The sequence below is a fragment of the Morchella importuna genome, assembly GCF_003444635.1.
Source record: "Morchella importuna strain M04M26 chromosome Unknown Morimp01GS004, whole genome shotgun sequence".
Lineage (NCBI taxonomy): Eukaryota > Fungi > Ascomycota > Pezizomycetes > Pezizales > Morchellaceae > Morchella > Morchella importuna.
The window spans coordinates 1,245,804-1,265,402 of record NW_025763401.1 but is presented as its reverse complement, the minus strand read 5'-3'; the positions used below and the strand labels follow the sequence as shown (position 1 = coordinate 1,265,402).

General features: G+C 45.5%; 7 protein-coding genes across 7 annotated transcripts; 4 read left to right on the top strand and 3 right to left on the bottom strand.

Annotated features, from left to right (window-relative positions):
• Positions 1–1,630: 1,630 nt before the first annotated feature.
• On the top strand, positions 1,631–3,561 carry LAJ45_02494 (uncharacterized protein; the record flags this gene model as incomplete). Its single annotated transcript, XM_046112085.1, has 7 exons — positions 1,631–1,740; positions 2,446–2,455; positions 2,686–2,727; positions 2,859–2,879; positions 3,043–3,221; positions 3,409–3,453; positions 3,519–3,561. The coding sequence occupies 7 exons, from the start codon at positions 1,631–1,633 to the stop codon at positions 3,559–3,561; spliced, it is 450 nt and encodes a 149-aa protein (XP_045974985.1).
• A 399-nt stretch (positions 3,562–3,960) lies between these two features.
• Positions 3,961–4,865, top strand: LAJ45_02493 (uncharacterized protein; the record flags this gene model as incomplete). The annotated part of the gene is made up of 4 exons (XM_046112084.1): positions 3,961–4,041; positions 4,133–4,627; positions 4,735–4,779; positions 4,845–4,865. The coding sequence occupies 4 exons, from the start codon at positions 3,961–3,963 to the stop codon at positions 4,863–4,865; spliced, it is 642 nt and encodes a 213-aa protein (XP_045974984.1).
• Positions 4,866–11,610: 6,745 nt separating this feature from the next.
• Positions 11,611–12,465, bottom strand: LAJ45_02492 (uncharacterized protein; the record flags this gene model as incomplete). The annotated part of the gene is made up of 1 exon (XM_046112083.1): positions 11,611–12,465. The coding sequence occupies one exon, from the start codon at positions 12,463–12,465 to the stop codon at positions 11,611–11,613; it is 855 nt and encodes a 284-aa protein (XP_045974983.1).
• Positions 12,466–13,446: 981 nt separating this feature from the next.
• On the bottom strand, positions 13,447–13,849 carry LAJ45_02491 (uncharacterized protein; the record flags this gene model as incomplete). The annotated part of the gene is made up of 2 exons (XM_046112082.1): positions 13,447–13,672; positions 13,740–13,849. 2 exons carry the CDS (start codon positions 13,847–13,849, stop codon positions 13,447–13,449), a joined length of 336 nt encoding a protein of 111 aa, XP_045974982.1.
• Positions 13,850–15,213: 1,364 nt separating this feature from the next.
• LAJ45_02490 (uncharacterized protein) lies at positions 15,214–15,947 on the top strand (the record flags this gene model as incomplete). The annotated part of the gene is made up of 4 exons (XM_046112081.1): positions 15,214–15,229; positions 15,417–15,499; positions 15,750–15,767; positions 15,825–15,947. 4 exons carry the CDS (start codon positions 15,214–15,216, stop codon positions 15,945–15,947), a joined length of 240 nt encoding a protein of 79 aa, XP_045974981.1.
• Positions 15,948–18,432: 2,485 nt separating this feature from the next.
• Positions 18,433–19,212, bottom strand: LAJ45_02488 (uncharacterized protein; the record flags this gene model as incomplete). The annotated part of the gene is made up of 1 exon (XM_046112079.1): positions 18,433–19,212. The coding sequence occupies one exon, from the start codon at positions 19,210–19,212 to the stop codon at positions 18,433–18,435; it is 780 nt and encodes a 259-aa protein (XP_045974979.1).
• Positions 18,788–19,108, top strand: LAJ45_02489 (uncharacterized protein; the record flags this gene model as incomplete). The annotated part of the gene is made up of 1 exon (XM_046112080.1): positions 18,788–19,108. One exon carries the CDS (start codon positions 18,788–18,790, stop codon positions 19,106–19,108), a length of 321 nt encoding a protein of 106 aa, XP_045974980.1.
• Positions 19,213–19,599: the final 387 nt, after the last annotated feature.

Genomic DNA, 19,599 nt, shown 5'->3' with positions numbered 1-19,599 from the left:
AGACAGATGGTTGGTTGTTCCTATGGTCAGGATTATTTGGAAAGGAAGCACCGGGTCATGTCTGTTTTGTTTGCCCTGTAAAGCCACAAAGCCTGTGTGTTGGGAACCCATAAGAGGGGAAAAATCTTCTCCCGGATAGTTTCAATTTTGGGCAAAAAAAAAAACTGAAGGTTATGAACGGCCCAAGGCGGCTATTGGCCTCCGGCCGTGTGTGCAAGCTGGTGAAACGAGAATCCCGATTATCGGCTTTCTTTCAAATTTAAAGCTTTGACCCTCCGTACCTACTCTGTGCTTAGATGGCATCTGCTTTGCGTTGTCAATCCTGCAAGGGGGAGAGGGTTATTTTTGTTTCCAGCACAAACAGTCTTGACTCTTCGCGATATTCATGAGGCTCAACTAGTCCGAAAATTTCCCCGGTTGCGCACACTTCAGAGGCGGATCAGCGTTGGACTTCGTTAGGGTAAAGCCATAGACGTATTGATCCATGTAGAGTGCCTAGAATACGAGTGGGCAACCCGAAGCAACATCAAGGCATCACGACGGATGCTACCTTACATACAGTATGTGCAGTATGTGTATGAGAGTTCTCGTTTGGCTGAATTGATGTGTTGGCTGTTCTAACATTGGTCTAACCGATTGACCTCCACTTTCCAACTTTGGTTGTGAAGATCACCCCCATTCCTGGGATTTTGGGAATATTTTCTTTGCATCGCAAAGATACAGCTATAAATGCTTGTCTCTGTTGCAATAAAGCTCCTTCCTAGGAGAAGTCCACCTCGCTTTGGGTTTCCATAAAGATATAATATTATCATGATTCAGTTAAACGGGAAAGAGCACGAGATCGGATTTTGGAAATATAAAGATTTATTGCTGGATTCCCAGTCGATCGAAATGTTCTATCGATCGTTTTTCTTTCTATTTCCTCTGCGAATTCGCAAATCCTCGAACGTCCTTGGCCTAGCCGGAGGGGTAATTGACCCTGGTAGAGAAAGTAGGCGTCTCTGCTCGCCATTTGGCGTTTGCCGCCTTGTGGCTTTTTCTTCAGATTTTTAGGATCCTATCGTCCAGCCAATTGTTGCTGCTGCACTCACCCTTCCAAACAAAGCTAAGGCTGATATGATAGAGCTTTGTGTAAAGAACAGGGCAATATGAGGCATCTTCCTCTTAGCGGGCCTAGGATGTTCCGAGTAGATACTCGCGTGTAGGGGAAAGAACCAGAAAATGCAAATGAGTATTTTGTATGGCAGATCAGCGCCACTCCATACAAAAGTCCCTACTCCGTCATTTGTATAGGTAGGGAGCTACAACAGTATGTACATGTAGCCTCGACCCAGTGCCCATTTCTGTTCTTTGATTTGCTGTCACGTGATATTCGCTCCTCTTCACGGGCTCGCCAAAAAACTAGTACCTAGGATGGTGGGAACGAGCCTATAGTATGTAGAATTAACTCTTCGGAGTCTTTAATCAAGACCAGGGACCAATCTACTATGGAGACTATAAATTTGTGTAATGCACGTGTAGACCGCGTGTCTTATTAGGTAGGAAGGGGTTGAGAGGTAAGGATTATCTACGTGGGTAATATGGTGAACCCGCGTACCAGATATTGACTGGGTAAATGTCGGTTTTTTTTATGGATGTTCGTTCTGAGGGACATCCAGAAGAACATACCATAAGTCCGAACGGGACCTCCGTGGAACACCAGAAGCAGACCCCTCCCCTCTATTCCCCCCATGGAGTAGGGTACGTAAAGTACATACATGTATGTACAGACAGTGAAGTAGGGTACACACTGCACAGAGAGTTTGCTAGTTCGGGACATTGTTCGCTCGCCATATCCAATGCAAAGTGTTGGTTTATGTAGACTTGTATCTGTCCCAACGGATGGACAGAATCATTGTAGTTGTATTTCATTTGAGGCGGCTCGGCTGGAGCAAGCGAACGAACGAGCGAGCCCACCACACCGCTTGTTCGCTCGCTACCTCTAACTACATACCCCATATCCGTACCCATACCTAGACCCATACCCATACCACCCCCTAACGAACCTCCTTCATCGCTTACCTACATACTGGCTTCGTTTGAACTGTCAGGGACGCCTTCTTCTTCTTTTTTTTTTTTTTTTCCATAAAGAAAAGAGGTCCTTACATATTATTCCTTATTGGACCAATCCCGGAAAGGAAAACCATCAAACTGTGGTACTGTCAACGCTCCAAAGACCGTCATCCCGGGAAACGTTTTTAGAATATTGAGAGAGTACGGATCCGTACCAGGCTCGATCACTCGAACCCTCCGAATTCCCACTTTCATCTACATACCTATACATATATACTGCAACCTATTTGGGAGGAGAAATTGTTCTAATACGTACAGTATCCTCAGATTAGATCAACAGGTCTTAGAATTCAAGCCTCTTGAAGATAGATAGCCAAAGGGAAGGTATTAAAGGGATACAATTGTATGTTTAGTGGTTTGTTCCTGCCCGTACTCCCTTCGGTCTTAAACTGACCGAAGGTTTCTTTTTCATCCGATATTGATATATTTCGTGTCATAAGTCACGTTGTATGTATGTATGGGAAGCTATTTTCGCGCTCTCTTTTTTTTTTTAGCGGGATAGGTTTCGATGATGAGGAGGAGATCTTCCCGTCTTTTACTTGTTGACTTGGACCTAACGTAAGACATGCACAGTTTACTTTTCAGATCACCTCTTCAGCCCCCAACCCAACCAACGTACTTCTGCAGCAGACAGATAGGTTCATTATCTCAGCTTTCCTGCTCTCGCTCGCTCCTCCGGGTCCTTTTAAACTCTTGAGTACCACCCGCTGGTTATCTATTCGATTTAGATAACTCTCTGCGCGTAGGCGCAACTGCTTCTATCTAAAGTAAGTCAAGACTTCCCTCCTCATCCGTCTTCTTTCTACTCCTCTTACTCCACTTCCTCGGCAAGAGAGAAGGGGAAAAAATACCAAGAGATCTTGCCGTGTTAGAGGAGGCTGAAATTCAACGACTTGTTCTAATTCTTCCCCTTCTTCTCCCTTTAAAAAGACATCTAGGAAAAAAAAACCGATTACCGAGAAACACGGAATTCCGGACCTGGTTCTATTCCATCTTATCATCTCGTCCTTGCAAAAATTATCGGACATAGGGATATTCATATCTCGCACAACGTATCTACCTACACCTACGTTGCTGTCTCTGTACAACTGCCTTACCGGCTACTCGAGGTTTGTGCTTCGTGACCTCCCACTCCCCCCCACCCCTCTTTTTCCTCTTCCCCGGCATCACTTATCCTCCATCCACGTGTTTCTGTGGATTTCGCCGGTTTTCTGACGTGTTTCAGTGAAAGGCATTATAAAGGGGTTGTGGAGATCGCTTGCTGCCGGAAACGGAACAACTCATCTGCGATCCAAGAATTACATCCTCTACAACGCATCTTGACGCTTTAACATCTTTGAGGTAGAAGGGAACTTTTTCAAGGAACTTCGTCGATATTGTCATCTCTTACCTCGTGCGTTGGACAGGCAGAGACACAGACAGGCAGACAGGCAGGCATACAGAACATAACACAGTGCTGTCAGCTGCTCAGCCGCTACGGGAATCAAGTTATTACTTTATACCTACCTACATAACCAACTTCGCCTCCACCCCCCTGTTCCAACAACTAGGTCTTCGCTCGCTCAAGTCGTCGCCATCGCCTAAGAAAAGCTCATCCCGCCGCTTGCCACGTCGTTAGGCCAGCCCAAAAAACGGCAGCGGATACTTCCCGATCGCCACGAAAAACCTTTATATTCATATAGGTACCTTTTCACTCGCTACCACTTGCGAATTAAAAAGAGATCAGAAAGAAAAAAGGAATAATTGGATTTCTAACACTAAATCAACATACAACCAAACTCCTTTTGATTATTCAGCAATAAAACAATATTTACATCTTCCCAAAAAATCAAATCGCAATAGAAGGAAATGGCGGCAGCACGGATGACGCTGTATAAGCTGGTGGTGCTCGGAGATGGAGGAGTCGGTAAAACGGCCTTAACGATTCAAGTTAGTTTTACGGATTCTTGAAGAACATTCCTTTTTTTTTTTGGTGTTAGTGTTGGGAAATGGTCTCTAACGTCTAATTATCTTGGTCTAGCTATGTCTTAATCATTTCGTCGAAACCTACGACCCCACAATCGAAGATTCATACCGGAAACAGGTAGTCATTGACGGGACTGCTTGCATGCTCGAAGTCCTTGATACAGCTGGGCAGGAGGAATATACCGCACTTCGAGATCAATGGATCCGTGATGGGGAGGGTTTTGTTCTTGTATACAGTATTTCGTCCCGTTCGTCGTTTACCAGGATACCGCGATTTCACGGACAGATATTGCGGGTGAAAGAATCTTCATCCACTGGACCATCACTGGCAGGATATGGAGGAAGCCCGCTTCACTCTCCGGCGCTATCGGGAAGCTACGCGGTCAACAATGTTGTCCCAATAATGCTGGTTGGGAACAAGAGTGATCGAGTGACGGAGAGGGAAGTTTCAACGCAAGAAGGCCACGCTTTAGCGAGGGAATTGGGCTGTGAGTTTGTCGAGGCATCGGCGAAGAACTGCGTCAATGTTGAGCGGGCGTTCTATGATGTTGTGCGAATCTTACGACGACAACGGCAAGCTGCTGCCAGAAGGAACACAGGGCCGGGTACCAGTGATGGCGGCGGGCCAGGAAAGGACAAGCCAGGAAAAGATGGAAGGGGCCGAGCACGCAAACCCCGTACATGTGTTATCCTATGAGCGGGGTGGGTTTTATCTTGATTATAGAGAGAAATGAATGGAAGGCATATCTGATGGGGCCCGAGAATAGGGCTCGGTGGACAATTTTTGAGATTTACACGTTTGTGGGCGGTCGGCGATTTTTTCCCTCGAGTTTTTCTTTTTTGTGTCGTACTTTTTCTATCTCATGCTGTCCTTATTTCTGAAACTGGGTGCACTTTTTATTAGTTGGTTTATCCATAGTTGTCGGTGTTGAGAAAGGCTTTTTTACTTTTTATTTTACTTCGTTTATTTATTCACCCTATATCTTTATTTGTGGACCTATTTTGTTGTGGACTTCCTGGAAAAAACCGATTTTTGTGCATCTTTCTTGGAACCCTCTTTTTTATGTTAATTCTTTCTTCTTCTTTTCTTTCCTTCTCACCTCTGGCATTCTATCGATATCGTTTTATATCCTCTCTTTCATTCTCTCACACCTTACCTACCTACCTAGCTCTCCTCTTTGCTAGTTGTTCAAATTGGATCGACTGGGAAAACCCCCCTCCAAAAGCTACAGGTTTTTTCTTTCCTTCGAGGTCGGGTAGCATGAAAGATCAGAACAGCAGAGAGAGACAACTGAAAATGGGTCCCATATATTCGTTGATATAAATACCGGGTCGATCGACATTTTGTTAACCCCACCTTCTCCCCCCTCCCTTCCCCTCTCCCCAATACCCTTCCGGCCGGGGAAAAAAAAAAGAAAACCAGGGCGTGCCAATAAAGTTTCTTCGGTACTTGTGCTACTCATGCCCACCCACGGCCATGTCCACGGTTTCTTTTCCTCCCCTTTTCTTTTTTTGTGCACGGGGATCGGGGCAGATGGATGGAGCTTTTAATATTTCACACTTTCTATTCTATTCATTGGGTGCACCCCCAACCACTTTCTCCGTCTTCTCCTTAGCCTCGATTCTTTTTCTACTCGTATATTGTCTTCTCTGGCTACCGTCAATCGAGCTGGGAGGGCTAGAGGTCGTCTATAGCACTCCCTCTCTAACAGTATAATTAATTGATGTAGGGTAATTAAGTGGCGGTTTCGAGTTTGGAGGGAAGCTGTTATAATTGTATCTTTTCCTTTTCCTTTTTCCTTCTTTTTTTTCTTTCGCTTGAGGATAGAAGGTTAGCAGGCACGTACGAAGGAAGGAGATGATGGTGACTCATGCTGTTAGTTGTACATGTAGTCTAGTAGTCTAGAGGATTGTTTCGTTGGGGAAAAAAGTTAGGTACATATCATTATCATATCATATCATGCCAATGTTGGTGTTGGGAGAGATCTGGATCTGGGCTATTACAGTATTGTAGTAGAGCAACTCTTGTTCTTCTCCTTGGCCGTTTCAAAGAGTACTCGATATGATCGATATATATGTGAATCGTCATTTCCCCCCTCCTTCGTAATTTCTTCTTCTGTAGTCGATACTTTGTTTTGAGGGGCTTTTATTTCCTTTTCCTTTTCCTTTTCCTACTTTTTCTTTTCCTCTGCCCTCGTGTGGATTAATTACTTCTTCTTCCTTTCCTCATGTATGCTTTGTCTTACATAACATTAGCTCTTATATATATGACCACACTGTAGAGTAGTTAGTACTACATACTACAAATGACTATTCACTTCTTCGATCGTGACGGCTTGACTTCCATACATATATCACTCCCGCAGCAGCTAACCCCACCCACATGCGCACAACACATAGGGCAGAGTGGGGGTCACAGGAACAATGCATTATCAATTTGTCTATTATTTACCACCAAAAAAACCCGGGCCGTGGTATCACACGGCGCGCTGTATGTCGAGCAGATTCCCTGGCTAGCTAGCTGGCAGGTAGGCTCGTATGCAGGGTCTTCGATCCAGGCTGAACCTTGAAACGGAAAAAAAGATTAATTGGGAGGGGGCTAGTTGTTGCTGAGGTGTCAATCTGACGGCTGTTGGAGTTACAGACCTACTCCGCGTTGGTATTGTTGGAGTATCTGACATTGGTAGAGTACGTACATGTAGGTAAGGTACCGCAATATATGCCGTGCACGTGCAGGATACTACATTCTTCCTTTCTCTCTTTTCTTGCGTGTATATCAGAAGGTTTTAGCTGCATGAATTCGAGAATTTGGGCGGGATCTCGTTCCCTATTAGTTACACAGTGCATGAATTTCTGTGCAGAATGCTCGAATTTTGGTCCAATTCATGCTCTAGATTTGTTCATGTTGTTGGCTACGGTGTGATGTTGCGCCGTGGTGGTTGAAATGTGCAGCCGTCCACGGTCACACAGGCGTTCGGCTATTGCTCTAGCAGGCAGGGCTGCAGGTACGAGTGAACATGACTTCAGACTAGCACATATATCCATGCAGGCAACTCGGGGGAGGCGGATCCTGTAGCTCCCGGAGCGCCGAGGTAGGGGCCGATCGCGGGTATTGTAAGCCGGGTGATCGGGGGCGGATTGGTCTTTATAGGGATGTCTAAATTCACGAACTTGCAGTAACGGGACAAGCAGAATCGAGGACATTTAGATATGTGTTTACTCCATCTCACTAAGACACCGATCAACCGGGATCGAGGAGATTTGAGGGCTCGGATATATATCTAGCCAGCTGGACGTTTAGTTAGATATCCAGACCCGGGGGGGGGGGGGGGGGGGGGGGTCGATTAGCAAGCAAGTCAACCCCGAAAATATTGTCATAAGCTTAGATTCTATCTCGGCTTCTCAGGCTCAGCTCAAATTCTATAGGTAATGACGTCGGTCGTTCGAGGTCAAGGGTTTATCTATATAGTATATTAATAAGGAACTTTGAGTACAGTAGGCAATATTCTGCCTGAGCGAGCCTACCCGATTTATGCACGGAATACAGGTGCCGTTGTGCGTCCAGAGATATGTAGGGGGCAGGAAAATTTCGGCCCAAAAGATAGGTAGATGAGGTGGATTTGTAGTAGGGAAGGAGGGCCAATTATTGGTTGGAGCCATACTCGGGGCCTTTGCAAAACATGGACCATCCTTGCAGTGAAGTTGATATAAGTGTGATTTTAGACAGTCCTTGGCTGAAAGTACTCAGTCAGGATGACGTCTTTCTCGAGGAATAGGGCTGTCAACTTTAAGTCACCATCACTGACGTCTACTTGTCATTGGGGTGAGTAAGTTGTTAGCTAGGACCAGGGTGTGGTATTGTATGTATCGAGTTATTTCCACGATGTTTATAGAATATGCCTCTAAAGGGAGATGTTAATAAATAGTTCCAACTAGATTATACTGGATTTGACAGTAATAGGGGATATAAACCTTCTACACATGTGGCCAGCTATGCAGCACACGCTTAGTTGTTATCATGAACCTCATGGCGTTGCCAGGGCCTCACACTATTTCAGATTGATGGGAGAGGCTGGGCCAATTGGGTTAATTAACGGACGAAGAACAAAAACAGGAGAAACTGTCTTCTTTTGGATAAATATACTTAGAAAGCAAGAACAGGTGTTTGAAGACTACTAACAAAGTACGTATATATATTTCCATATTTACGTGTTTATAACGTAAGAATATACAGACATCGTTGTCCTCAAATAACTCCATGTACTTTCTCTCTGTTCATAAAACCATGCATGGCATCTACTGTTGAGACTCATTATTACCACGCTCTCGATGGGGATCTAGAGGATAAAGCTCTGAGGTTCATTCCGACCGATACTACTGTATAATGGAGCCAAGCTATCTATTCTTCGAGTCAGTCAGTGCGCCAGTCTTTGCTTTCTCGGAATAATACCACAGACTAATAGTCTAGAAGCGCACATACATAGAGTACGTATGCGCACCAATACAGGACAGACATTTCGTTTGAGTCGCTTCTGGCGGCTGCAGCGCTATGGCCGCTTGTGCCACAACCCCCGAGGCTAGCAGGATCCGGGAAACGCCATTACTACTCTCGGGAGCGGCCGCAACCTTATCGCCACGCGACAACCAACGACGACCGAAGAAAGGATGGATATGACTCAGCTGGTTGTCGGGGTAGAGTTTGGATTACTGCATGAGTATTTGGTTATGTAAGACCCGTGCTTCAAATCCAGCCTCCGTGGGCGAAAATCCACTACTAACTTATGGAATCACTAACATAACTAACCAGGAACTACATCTCGATGACTGGGGTTGACCTTATGTGGGGGGAGTAAGGCTATGATCGTCCTTTTAACCCCTCCCGTGCAGCACGGTGAGGAATCAATACCGCCTCGGCCTCTTCTCAGCCTATTCTTCACATTTACAGAACGGACCCGAAGCTAAGATTGACCCTGGGTGCAACTGTGGGTGCTTACTCTCTAATCGAAAAGAACAAAGTACACATAGACGTAAGGTAAAGCTCGTCCGTGCCACTTTAGGCTATGGGAGAATTGCTTATTGGCTGCTTACTTGTAAAAGTTACGTGCATATCTTGGGTATTAATATATTCTTTAGTGTGTAGACACTGGGGATTGAACTCTGGCCACAAATTCTCCCATGCTGCAGAATATTTTCATGAGATTCGGAATCCCAGACGTCATTCTAGGAGGAAGACGTGGACGCGTTGCATAGGTGTATATACCTAAAGAGCACACTACCTGAGCAGAATACTACTCTACGATATTACGCACATGTGCAAAGCACATCAACAACCGGGTCACCATCAGCTAGTTTGATACCCATAGTAAGGAAAAGTCTCATGATATACGGGTCAAAGGCGGTGAAGAGAGAGGAAAAAGAAAGGGAAAAAGGGCTCACAGGGATAAATAAATGAACGTGTAGATTCAATTGACTAAAGGAGACATATCGTGGGTTGATAGCTCAGGTCCGCGAAAACGCCCCGAGTTTCCAAGCACCAAAAAAGTAACCAGCCACGCGAGTATGTCTCTCCCCGGCCCCCCAGTCCCCCATTCCCCGGAAGTACGGAGGCTGTCTTAACTCACGTGTAGGCAGGGGGTGAGTATGATCTGCACACACTCCAGTTTAGTGAACGTACCCACAAAATAGAGACATAATATATGAGACTTTGACATTCATTTATACGGACAACCCGGCAATTACATAACAGTGGGGCGAGGTCTAGACTCTCAATATCCCGAGCTCTTGTTCACAATCACCGTTTTGAAAAAATTTAAGGGCGGCAACGGCAGTATGAGCCTGGCTTGGAGAGGCATTTTAATTCGATCGATTGATTGGTCTCGGATTAATGGACTCACGATGTGAGGACTGATCAATCAACATATGATTTATCACGTTTGAAGGGGGAAAGCAAAGCGAAGAAGGAGAAGGAGGAGGTCTTATCGATGGTCTATAGCTATGGGGCCGACTGTATCACTCAACGACTTTCCTATTAAAATTTTCTGTGTCCTCACATTTGCAAATTCAGTAACACCAACAGCCACGATTGTATAAAATTAAAGCTACGTACGTATATAAAACTGCATCTATTAATACACAAGGTAAGTACCATAATATATTGTAGAACCCCCGTATGCTGTCTACTTGTAACGATGTATATTGCACTATACATGTTGCGATATCCACATGTACGTACCCCATCGCCCCCCCCCCCCCCCTCCCCATGAGCCAACCGCCCAGGGACTCTAAACACGCGAGTATGTCGTTTTGAAGTAGGCTGTGCCAAAAAACCTTAATTCAACGTCAACTGGCTTGGTATGTAGCCAGTACTTACTGTATGTACATGTAGCTACTCGTACTTTCGTGACGTTTGTAAAAGGAACCACTATTGCATACCATACAATTACGCGCCAAGTCCACAATTTAGTATGGTATGCAATAGCGGTTCCTTTTACAAACGTCACGAAAATACGAGTACATGCTTATGCGGTTCGTGATTGCATGTATGCGTATGAAACCCAGTCGGTGCTAGGCCGCGGCTGTGGCGTTTATAAGCTTTAGTAGGTATGTACTTGTTTCTGCGTGTTCTTGAATTTCCCGAAACATAGCCCATACTACAGCGCAGTATAATCGGTGTAAGCGTTGGACTCATAGATTTAATCGATACCAATATACCCACCACGAGACGCATTAGGTCTAATACGAACATCGTAAGGCATCTTCTGTTCATCAATGCCATAATGTTGTTATTTAAGCATAAGCACAGTCATGATACAGAAGTTCTTCACGAAAAATAATCTGACATACACAGTTGCAACCCGGAAGGTCGGCGATAACTTATCGTGGCAATTAGTAGCTAGCTATGTGAATACATCTAACTCTCCTTATGTCGCCAAAAATCCTTGCGGTATGACTAAATTCGATAATGTTAAGTAAGACTGATTATTTGGGTATACGTACTTATGTAAGAGAGATATTTGAGCTACACGGTTGAGGGTGTGGAATTGTAGCTGGTCCGGCGCCATCTTAAATCCGCTGCACCGCTTACTCTTCTCATGATCAATTACCAAGCCTCAGCTAATATAATGGGTGCCAGTTTATAATATCAGCAAAAATTAATTTTTAAACGCTTATCTTCTAGAATCGAATCTGATATTTAATATGCAGCCAAATAGTACAACTAGCTAAACCCCAAGCAGGCTAGGCCCATGGAAACATTCTGATCATGAAATATCACTCGAGGGCTAGGGTTTCTACCTCCCTCACATCAAGACTACCGGCCCAACTCCTAGACACCACTTTATATTTATTCTATCATCGTCGTCCTAATAAATTCATGGTATCTAATAGTTTATACCATCTTAAAGGTAAAATCAATAAGCAAGTTGCAATTGCACTAGTCAATATCACACCCCTAAATCGCTGAATTCGCTGCTTATCATGATATATATCAGCAATAATAAAAACCACTATGATCGCCATATTGAGCAAGGACTCCTACTCATCGGGAGACAGTACATGTAGTAAGGTGTCGCCACAGCATCCGGGGACGCCGCAGATGCATCCTTCGGCTTCCACCCAACAAACATTCGCCAACTCGTCGTCGTCAAAATAGCCGTAATAATCATATGCATCCCCACCATACTGGGGGCTGGAGGGGTCTATATATTGCTCGATATCAATTTCAGACATACTGCCATGGCCACTTAGATAAATAGTGTTTTCGGGCCTGCGTTCATGGCCATCCTCTTCGCCACTATCGCACAAAGAGTTATCATGACCGCCGCAACATTCGGCGATGCCGCACGACATGTAGTTGTTATTGGTACGATCATTAGCTTCCAACCAATGAGTTTCCTCCCCTTCCTCGTTAACAAGGTCGTAGTAATCCAAGCCCGACGACTTCTCCCTAGACTGAGCCATGAGACTAGCAGACACTGGACCGTATTCGTTAATAGGTGCAGGGCCACTACTGTCTATGCAATAACCACTTTCGTGATTATTTTGCACTTCTAGAGAGCGGGTATACCCCTCTTCTTGATCAAAGTACGTGTGGTAATCAAAGCCGCACGCCTTCTCAGTGCAATAGGTTGTGAGTGCGTTCGTGTCAAATGAAGACTCTGGAGGATTCTCGGCATCATAAGTGTCGTTGAGGGTACGGAGGTTAAATGTGCTTAAGTCGAGCCTTCTAGGTAATTGTGTATTTGGGGTATGGAGGTTAAATGTACTTAAGTCTGTAAGTCTTATAGGTAATTGTGGAATGGCCGTATTTTGGAGACAGAGTGATGATTTGGCGTACTTGTGGCCACTATTACTCTTGTTAGAGAGTGAGGAAAGGATGGAGGGAGTCATACTGGTCTTTTGAGTAGTTGTTAATTAGTTGAAGGCTTGTGTTGTGTGAATGTATATATTCGATGAGATCAGATGGAAAAGGTGAATATTAATGATGGTAAGAAATGAAGTTGGAGTAATTTGGCGCCGTATTTATACGGGTTTTGAAATCTTGGGCACTTGAAAGTGAGAGTGGGAGCATCAAGTTTTAATCTGGTCATGATACATGACATTCTGGACTTGAAAACCTTTAGTTATTGTATACCTTTCATGACACTCATATCGTAGTAAGAAACTTAATCAATCCTTCAGAATTGTTTCTCCGCCACCAATTCACGTCAATCCAAGTATCTGGAAAAGGGGTCTTTGGGGCGGCCGGTACCAGGATGTGTCTTGAGTTACCCAAGTATGACTTTTAAATCAATCATGATGGTCATTAATGTGATGATAACGATTGTAATACAGCCGGTGGTGGCGACGACGGTAGTGTCCGTATCCATGGTGATGTCAGGTTTAGTTGATTCAGACCGCTCTGGGATAAGGCTACAGTTATACTTATATTTGAGGAATCGCAGGTGGAAGCGTAAACTGATGCCATCTGTTTCTGTGCAAGTGAGGTCAGATCAACCTAGCTACATGTAGCTCACTATGTATTTTAGCTCGAAGAAACATGGATACATAGAGAGCATGGAAGATCCTGAATTCATGACCAGAACTTCAACCTCAACCTCAACCTCAACCTCAACCTAGGCCTACGCACGCGGACTATATCAAATAATTAATATGCCATGCCATATATATCAATTACTACATATATACAACAGTATCGAATCAAAGCTAGCCACATGCAGTCCAGGTCCCAATTATAAAGCAATAAAACACCAATCCCATGTTCCTTCCACCACTACTAACTAGAGCTAGAGTAGGGATGATAATAATAATAATAAAACGCCATAAAACACCAACGGCACCGTACCGTAAACAAAGAACCACCGTCCCACATTAAATCACCGCCACCAACACCGCAACCGCAATTCCACCCACCACCTGTCTCCACGTGCTCATGATCTTTGTTCCTGGCGTCGAGGAATCGGTTCGTTTCTGCACTTCTGGTGCAGATGTCTGATTCTCATGGGTCTGTACTTGCACTGTCTGCTGTTTACTCTCGAAATGGAGGTCGTTAGGAAGCTCGAGGTCAGCTATGTTGCTGTTGTCGAAGGCATTATATCTATAAGTCGGTTTACTATTAGTCTGGCTGCTGATGCGGGAGGCGTAGGTGTTTAATGAGTGCGTACCGTTGCACTAGGACATCTTGCACAACCAATGAATCTCGTGAGTTTTCGACACTTCCAACCGCTTTGCAAGCAGCCGCCGTTGCAAGCAGAGCTATGGTAACGAATCGCATGACCGCTGTTTACTTCTTTTGTTTCTTTCCTCTCGATGCTGTAGTAGTAGTTGAGAAAGGCCGTCACGAACCCTCCTCTGGTATTTCCCTCTCCAGGTGGAAAAGAGCAGCACTCCTTTTGGGTTATTCAATAGAATAAGGAATTTTTTTGAAAGTGGCACCCCTTCTATCCCACGAGGGGAAACAACAACAATATATACTCTGCTCTCCCTGGTCCCATCACACACTACTTTTTTTCCCGTTCAAGGAATTAACCAATAACCAATTTACTAATTACGAGGGAGGAAGGAGTAGTCTCGTCTTAACCCCAGCGGCTTATTTCAGCCGCATGACTGGACACCACACACACCGTACCATGCCATATATAATCGTCTGAGGATTGGGTATGGATGGTATGGATCATGGATGGGTGGGGTGGGCCTGGGCATATAATTATAAGCATACCATGTAGGAAATTAAGAACATTCTATTAACTGGACTAACGTGACTCCTTGACTCCTTGACCCCTTGCAAGATATATGTATGTACCTCGTACTGTGTTGGAATATGTTTACAAAGCTTCGCACAGCGAGTTACAGACGCAATTCAGTACAGTGCAGCGGTAAAAGACAATGTACTCTAAAAAGCCACGACTCATACCCTTCTCTACTACTCACAGCTTCGCACAAAAAGCTTGGTTTAAAAAAAAATGAGGGGAAAGAAAAAGAAAAAGCGGCACCAGCGGGGTTGTTTTCGGCCGCCGGAAGCTGTTCGTGTCCGGGACCGAAGGCTTGACAGGCAGGCAGCGATTTCCATCAAACCGCACGCGGGTAATTACTAAGAACGGATTAGGTGAGGTGGATCATTCCTTAGACGTTCAACGACCGTTAACATTCCAGATCGCCCATGTGTTTCCGTTTCCCTTTTTTCTCTTTTTCTCTTTCATTCTTTCATCATCCTCTGCAGCCACCGACAGAGCAGGAAGTTAGTTCTTCGTTTTGGCTTTGGATGGGGGGTGTCCATGGTGGTGTTGTTTGTGCATGGGGCAGGATAATGGGTATCTAACGAGTTCCCTCCCTCTCCCCTCTGCTGGAGATAACGCCGATACGATATCGATACGATAGAGTGGGATGTGTCCGAGAGAAGACATCACATCTCCTCCCCGGATCCTCCTCATCCACCAATCCGATCCCGCCCTGGTCCTCCTAGATCAGCCGCCATGAATATCACTGAGTAAAGTCCCGAAACAACAGCAACCACCCCAAATCAAACGAATCCACGTCCGCGCCGAACAAAACAAAGCGAGACAAAGCCAAACACTCGTCTACCCCAGATATCTACCCCACAATACAAATACCTACATAGAACACGAAACATCATCACTGATGAATTTACCCCGGAGTAAGTAAAAATAAACCCTAACCTGTCCTTGATCTCCACGTTGGAGCCGTTACACTGCAACCACATAACCGCACACTAGTACTAGTACTCACAACACACAAAACACCCATACATACCTACACACTTACACAACCCAACAGGATGGATTCGTCCCGTAGCTAAGCCTTTTCGCTGCCTGGTCCAATAGGGATTTCAGATACCAACGTTCCACAGGAAACGCATGGGGGCTGCACCGGCGAACACATCACTGGTTACAGCATGTTGATCTATGTACGTACTAAAGGTATCGCGGTTTAGCACGGGACCACCAGCAGCATCTCCCGTGCTAAACCGTGTGAGCTGAGGGGGCGTGTGGCTATCCGCCGTTGTCAATGATATTAATTAACAGATAGGTGTTTGGCGTAGAGTACTGGCATGGCAGAGTTAGGGTATTTGAGTGGGCCGGACCGTACGAGTACACATGGGCAATATTATATTACTCTGCTCTTTTAAATTTCTGCGGATATGTGCCGCACAATAGCAAGCATCTAGAGTGAAGGTAAAAAAGGCAGTGCGTGGGAATAGTTAGTGAGAGTATGGTTGCTCAAAACCTTAGGTAGCGATTCCGCACTCTGGGATGGACCCAGGGTGGCACAAAAACCTTCTCTCCACGGGTACTCCGAGATTCAAGATCTGGCCATTCATACCTGGATGTATGGATCCTGGGCTCTGGAGGTAAGTACTACTTGCAAAAGTAAGTATGTACCTACATCGGGAGTGAGCCGGGGGGGGGATTCGGTCTGTCAACGCCAGACAGACAGGCAGCTTTCTAGGTCAAGCCTACTACTAGGGTCTGGGAACAAGGTATGTAGCTGTGAGGGTGCTAGTTCCGGGTAGTAAAAGTAGGCACCGTACCAGCTGTCTGCCTACACCACGTGCCTGTCCATGGATTTTCCCTGTACTCGCAGTTCAGTACTATTGTTACTGTTACTGCTACTGTTACATACAGTTGACTCCGAGTCTTTTTGGCAGTCTGCCCTATTCTGCCTAGTAATCTCAATTAATTCTTATGGTTTATGGCAAAATGTCCAGGGCCTTAGTTAATCCGTTCATGGTACCTACTGGAACCTACATATACGAAAACATCGCAAATTGTCATTGATACCCTTCAAAAGGCATACCAAGATAGGGTTAGGTTTTCCGTTCCGTCAAAGACGACCATGAGAATGATTGATTGACTGATTTATTCATCAAATAGACCATTAGAACGAGCTTCTGTAAGGGAAGCATACTTTATCAGCCTATTACATACCTAGCTGTTATTCCACCCGCCTCAAAACTCAGAAATGAGGTTATCTACTTCGTAATAACCCTAACCCCTACCTAATAAGAGCCGAAGAAAAGGAAAAAAGGGTCTCGGGCAACCGCTCCGGATCCCACATATCCAGACAAAATATCCTACCGAATTATAAAGCGACTACCCTCCCTCCCTCCCTCTCTTCGTCCCTTCCTTCCTCCCTTCCTTGATCCTATAGCACGGGTCCGCTATATATATATATATATATGGCACGATCAATTAACCTCGACTGACATATCAGAGCATATCTATACCAAATAGCACCACTTACCCAGCTATCCAACATACCTAACCTCCCACAACCAGTAACGAGGCTGCAGGTGCCGTTCTGAAACACTCTGCTGCTCGCCCGCAGCCCGCCCGTGCTTACCCTTGGCTTACAAACACGCCAAATCTATAGGCCGGCACGGTTCCAAGCGCGCGCCAAACCCATCCCCCCGGGGGGGGGCGTTATTACGTACTGTACTGTACGTACGGTACGGTACGGTACGGTACGGTACGGTACGGTACGGTAGGGTAGGCTATATTATTGTGTTGCAACATAAAGGGCAGTTTCAGATCGTACCATGTACCCGTTGCGGTGTGTAGATTTCTGGTGGCGATCTCCCGCTGTTTCTTGCTTGGCTGTTGGGTTGGGGGTTGGGGGGGTTGCGCGTGGGGGGCGGAGGGTGAGGTGATGATGGTGACGATGAGGTAGTAAGAGTGGTCATGGTGACGTTTGGAGTTGCGTTTTTGTGGGAAAGTGGGAAGTGGGATTGAGGATTGTGAGTGGTTGGTGGTGTTGGTGACATTGCATGTGTTGTGTGGGAATGAATTTGGTGCATGGACTATCACTCGGTTTCTGGGTGGTACGGGATGGTGGGTCTGTTATCATTACCATGCCATTGGTCTACTAGAGGGTTCCGAGTATAGTGCAGTGCTTTGAAGGTGTGAATACTATGTTCAAGCTTGTCAAGAACCCAATTTTTAAATTCAAGTCTACCTACACACTAAATAACGTCACCAGATATCACTCGAAGTTAACACATGCACATGCTCAACCTGTACTAACAACCACTGCTACCAAAACCACAAACATCAATGCGCACAAACAAAGCAGGACAGTAAATGTTTCTTAAATAGTAGTGTCATATCATGAAGCCCTAAAGCCCAATCCGATGTATTCGTACCACATGCTCTGCCGCACATCCATCGATCCCTTTCGGATCCACCCTTACATATACTACACCACACTCTCCTCAATCCATAAGTAATAAAAGACTACCAGCGTAAAAAAAATATGTGCATCAAAAAAAAAGAAGAAAAAAGTTGCCGACCGTGGCATGCTGGCTGACCTCGCTCGCTCAAGTAAACACACCAGAGGTCGACCATACACAATAAAAAAAATCTAGAGGATGAACTCCATATCAGAAGTCGAAGAGAGAAGAAAAGAGTTGACAAATGTATGGTCCACCCAGCTCAGCCCAGACGGACCTGAAGGAACGGATAGAACAAAGCAGAAAACAAGGAGAAAAAATCGTTACCGCCAGAAGAAAACTAAACCGTAGAAATGGGATATCAAAATGCTAAATGCAAACAAAAGGGAAAAAAAAACGCCCCGGACCCCAAGAATGAAGAAAATAACAGTACAATGAATCACAAGAAGCCCGCTCGCTCGCTCGCTCGAAAAAAAAGAAAAGAAAATCAACAACACCCATGGAATAAAAAAAACCGCACCAGCGCACAAGAATAAAAAAAACTACTCAAAACAGTGTCATGCGAGAAACGAAAACAACATAAAAAAAAAGGGCTATGCAAAAATACAAGGTCGCAGGTCAGCGTAATACTCATAAGTGGCATCAATGATGACGCGGGCTCGTTCGCGGCCTTATGTCCTTCGACTCCGCCTACTCTTTGCTCTCTTTCCCTCACTCACACCTGCCTCCGGCGCCGGTGGCAAGTCAAGCCTGTACCTCCTGACACTGCCATTGTCCTCGCCCTCCCAGAAAACTTTCTTCCGTCCTCCCAATCCGCATAGCCATCTCCTCCATCCCTTCATCTCTTTATCAGCCTCCTCATATTCCCTCCGTCTCGCCTCGTCACCTTTCCAATCAATCGTCACCGCACCCAGCCCGACCACCGGCGCTCCAAACACAGATTCCGGCCTCACATGCGCCCTTGGCGGCGCCTCCACACCCGGTATTCTGTAATGGTCTTCGGAGGTCGTTGGCGAGGTGACGTAAATGCTCGACTGGCGTCGAGATGGTGGCGGTGGGTATTTCTGGTACCGTATTGAAGACCTCCGAGTCGCTGTACTTGTAGCCGCAGTTGATGCGGAGCGTCCAGAGCGTCCAGAACGCTGGGTAGATGCTGATCCGCTAGACACACTTTCTCGTCGCTCGCGGCCGCCTTTCTCGCTGGTAGGTGATACAAGGATGCCACTATCGGAACGCATCACTGGATTGAACTCGCACCCGCTATCATGGGTGCCAGGAGCCATAGCCGACCAGAAGGTTGTATTTGAGCTGGTTTTTTCAGAGAGGTTGGAGGTAAGTTGGAGATGAGGCCGGGGTCGGGGGGCGGGGGAGAGACCCGTTAGCTCTGGGGTCGCGCTGGGTGTGATAGACATGTACGAGAGGGGTGAGTCCTGACGGAAGCTTGTGTACATTTTGTATGTTGTTAATGGGTTATAACTGTACTCGAAACTAGTCGTGCAGAGTACAGAATTATATATGCGTAATTAAAACGCTAAAGTAAAAGTGAGGGATGTAGAAATAGTTTATTACACGCCGCCTCTAATGTTTCCACCAGATAATAGTAATAGTAATGGTAGTAGGAATGGTAATAGACAAAGATCGTGGTGGTGGTGAAAACTGGTAGTGATAGTGTTATTAGGCAGTCGTAGTAGTAGCAGTAGTAGTACTAGTAGGCAGTATATACTGGCGAGAAATAGTCAATCGTTATCGACCCCAGGAATAGTCAAACCGAACCGAAAACCGTATCGCAAGATGCAGCGCTGAAGAAGTAAAAAAAAAATGCAAAGTATCGTATCGTC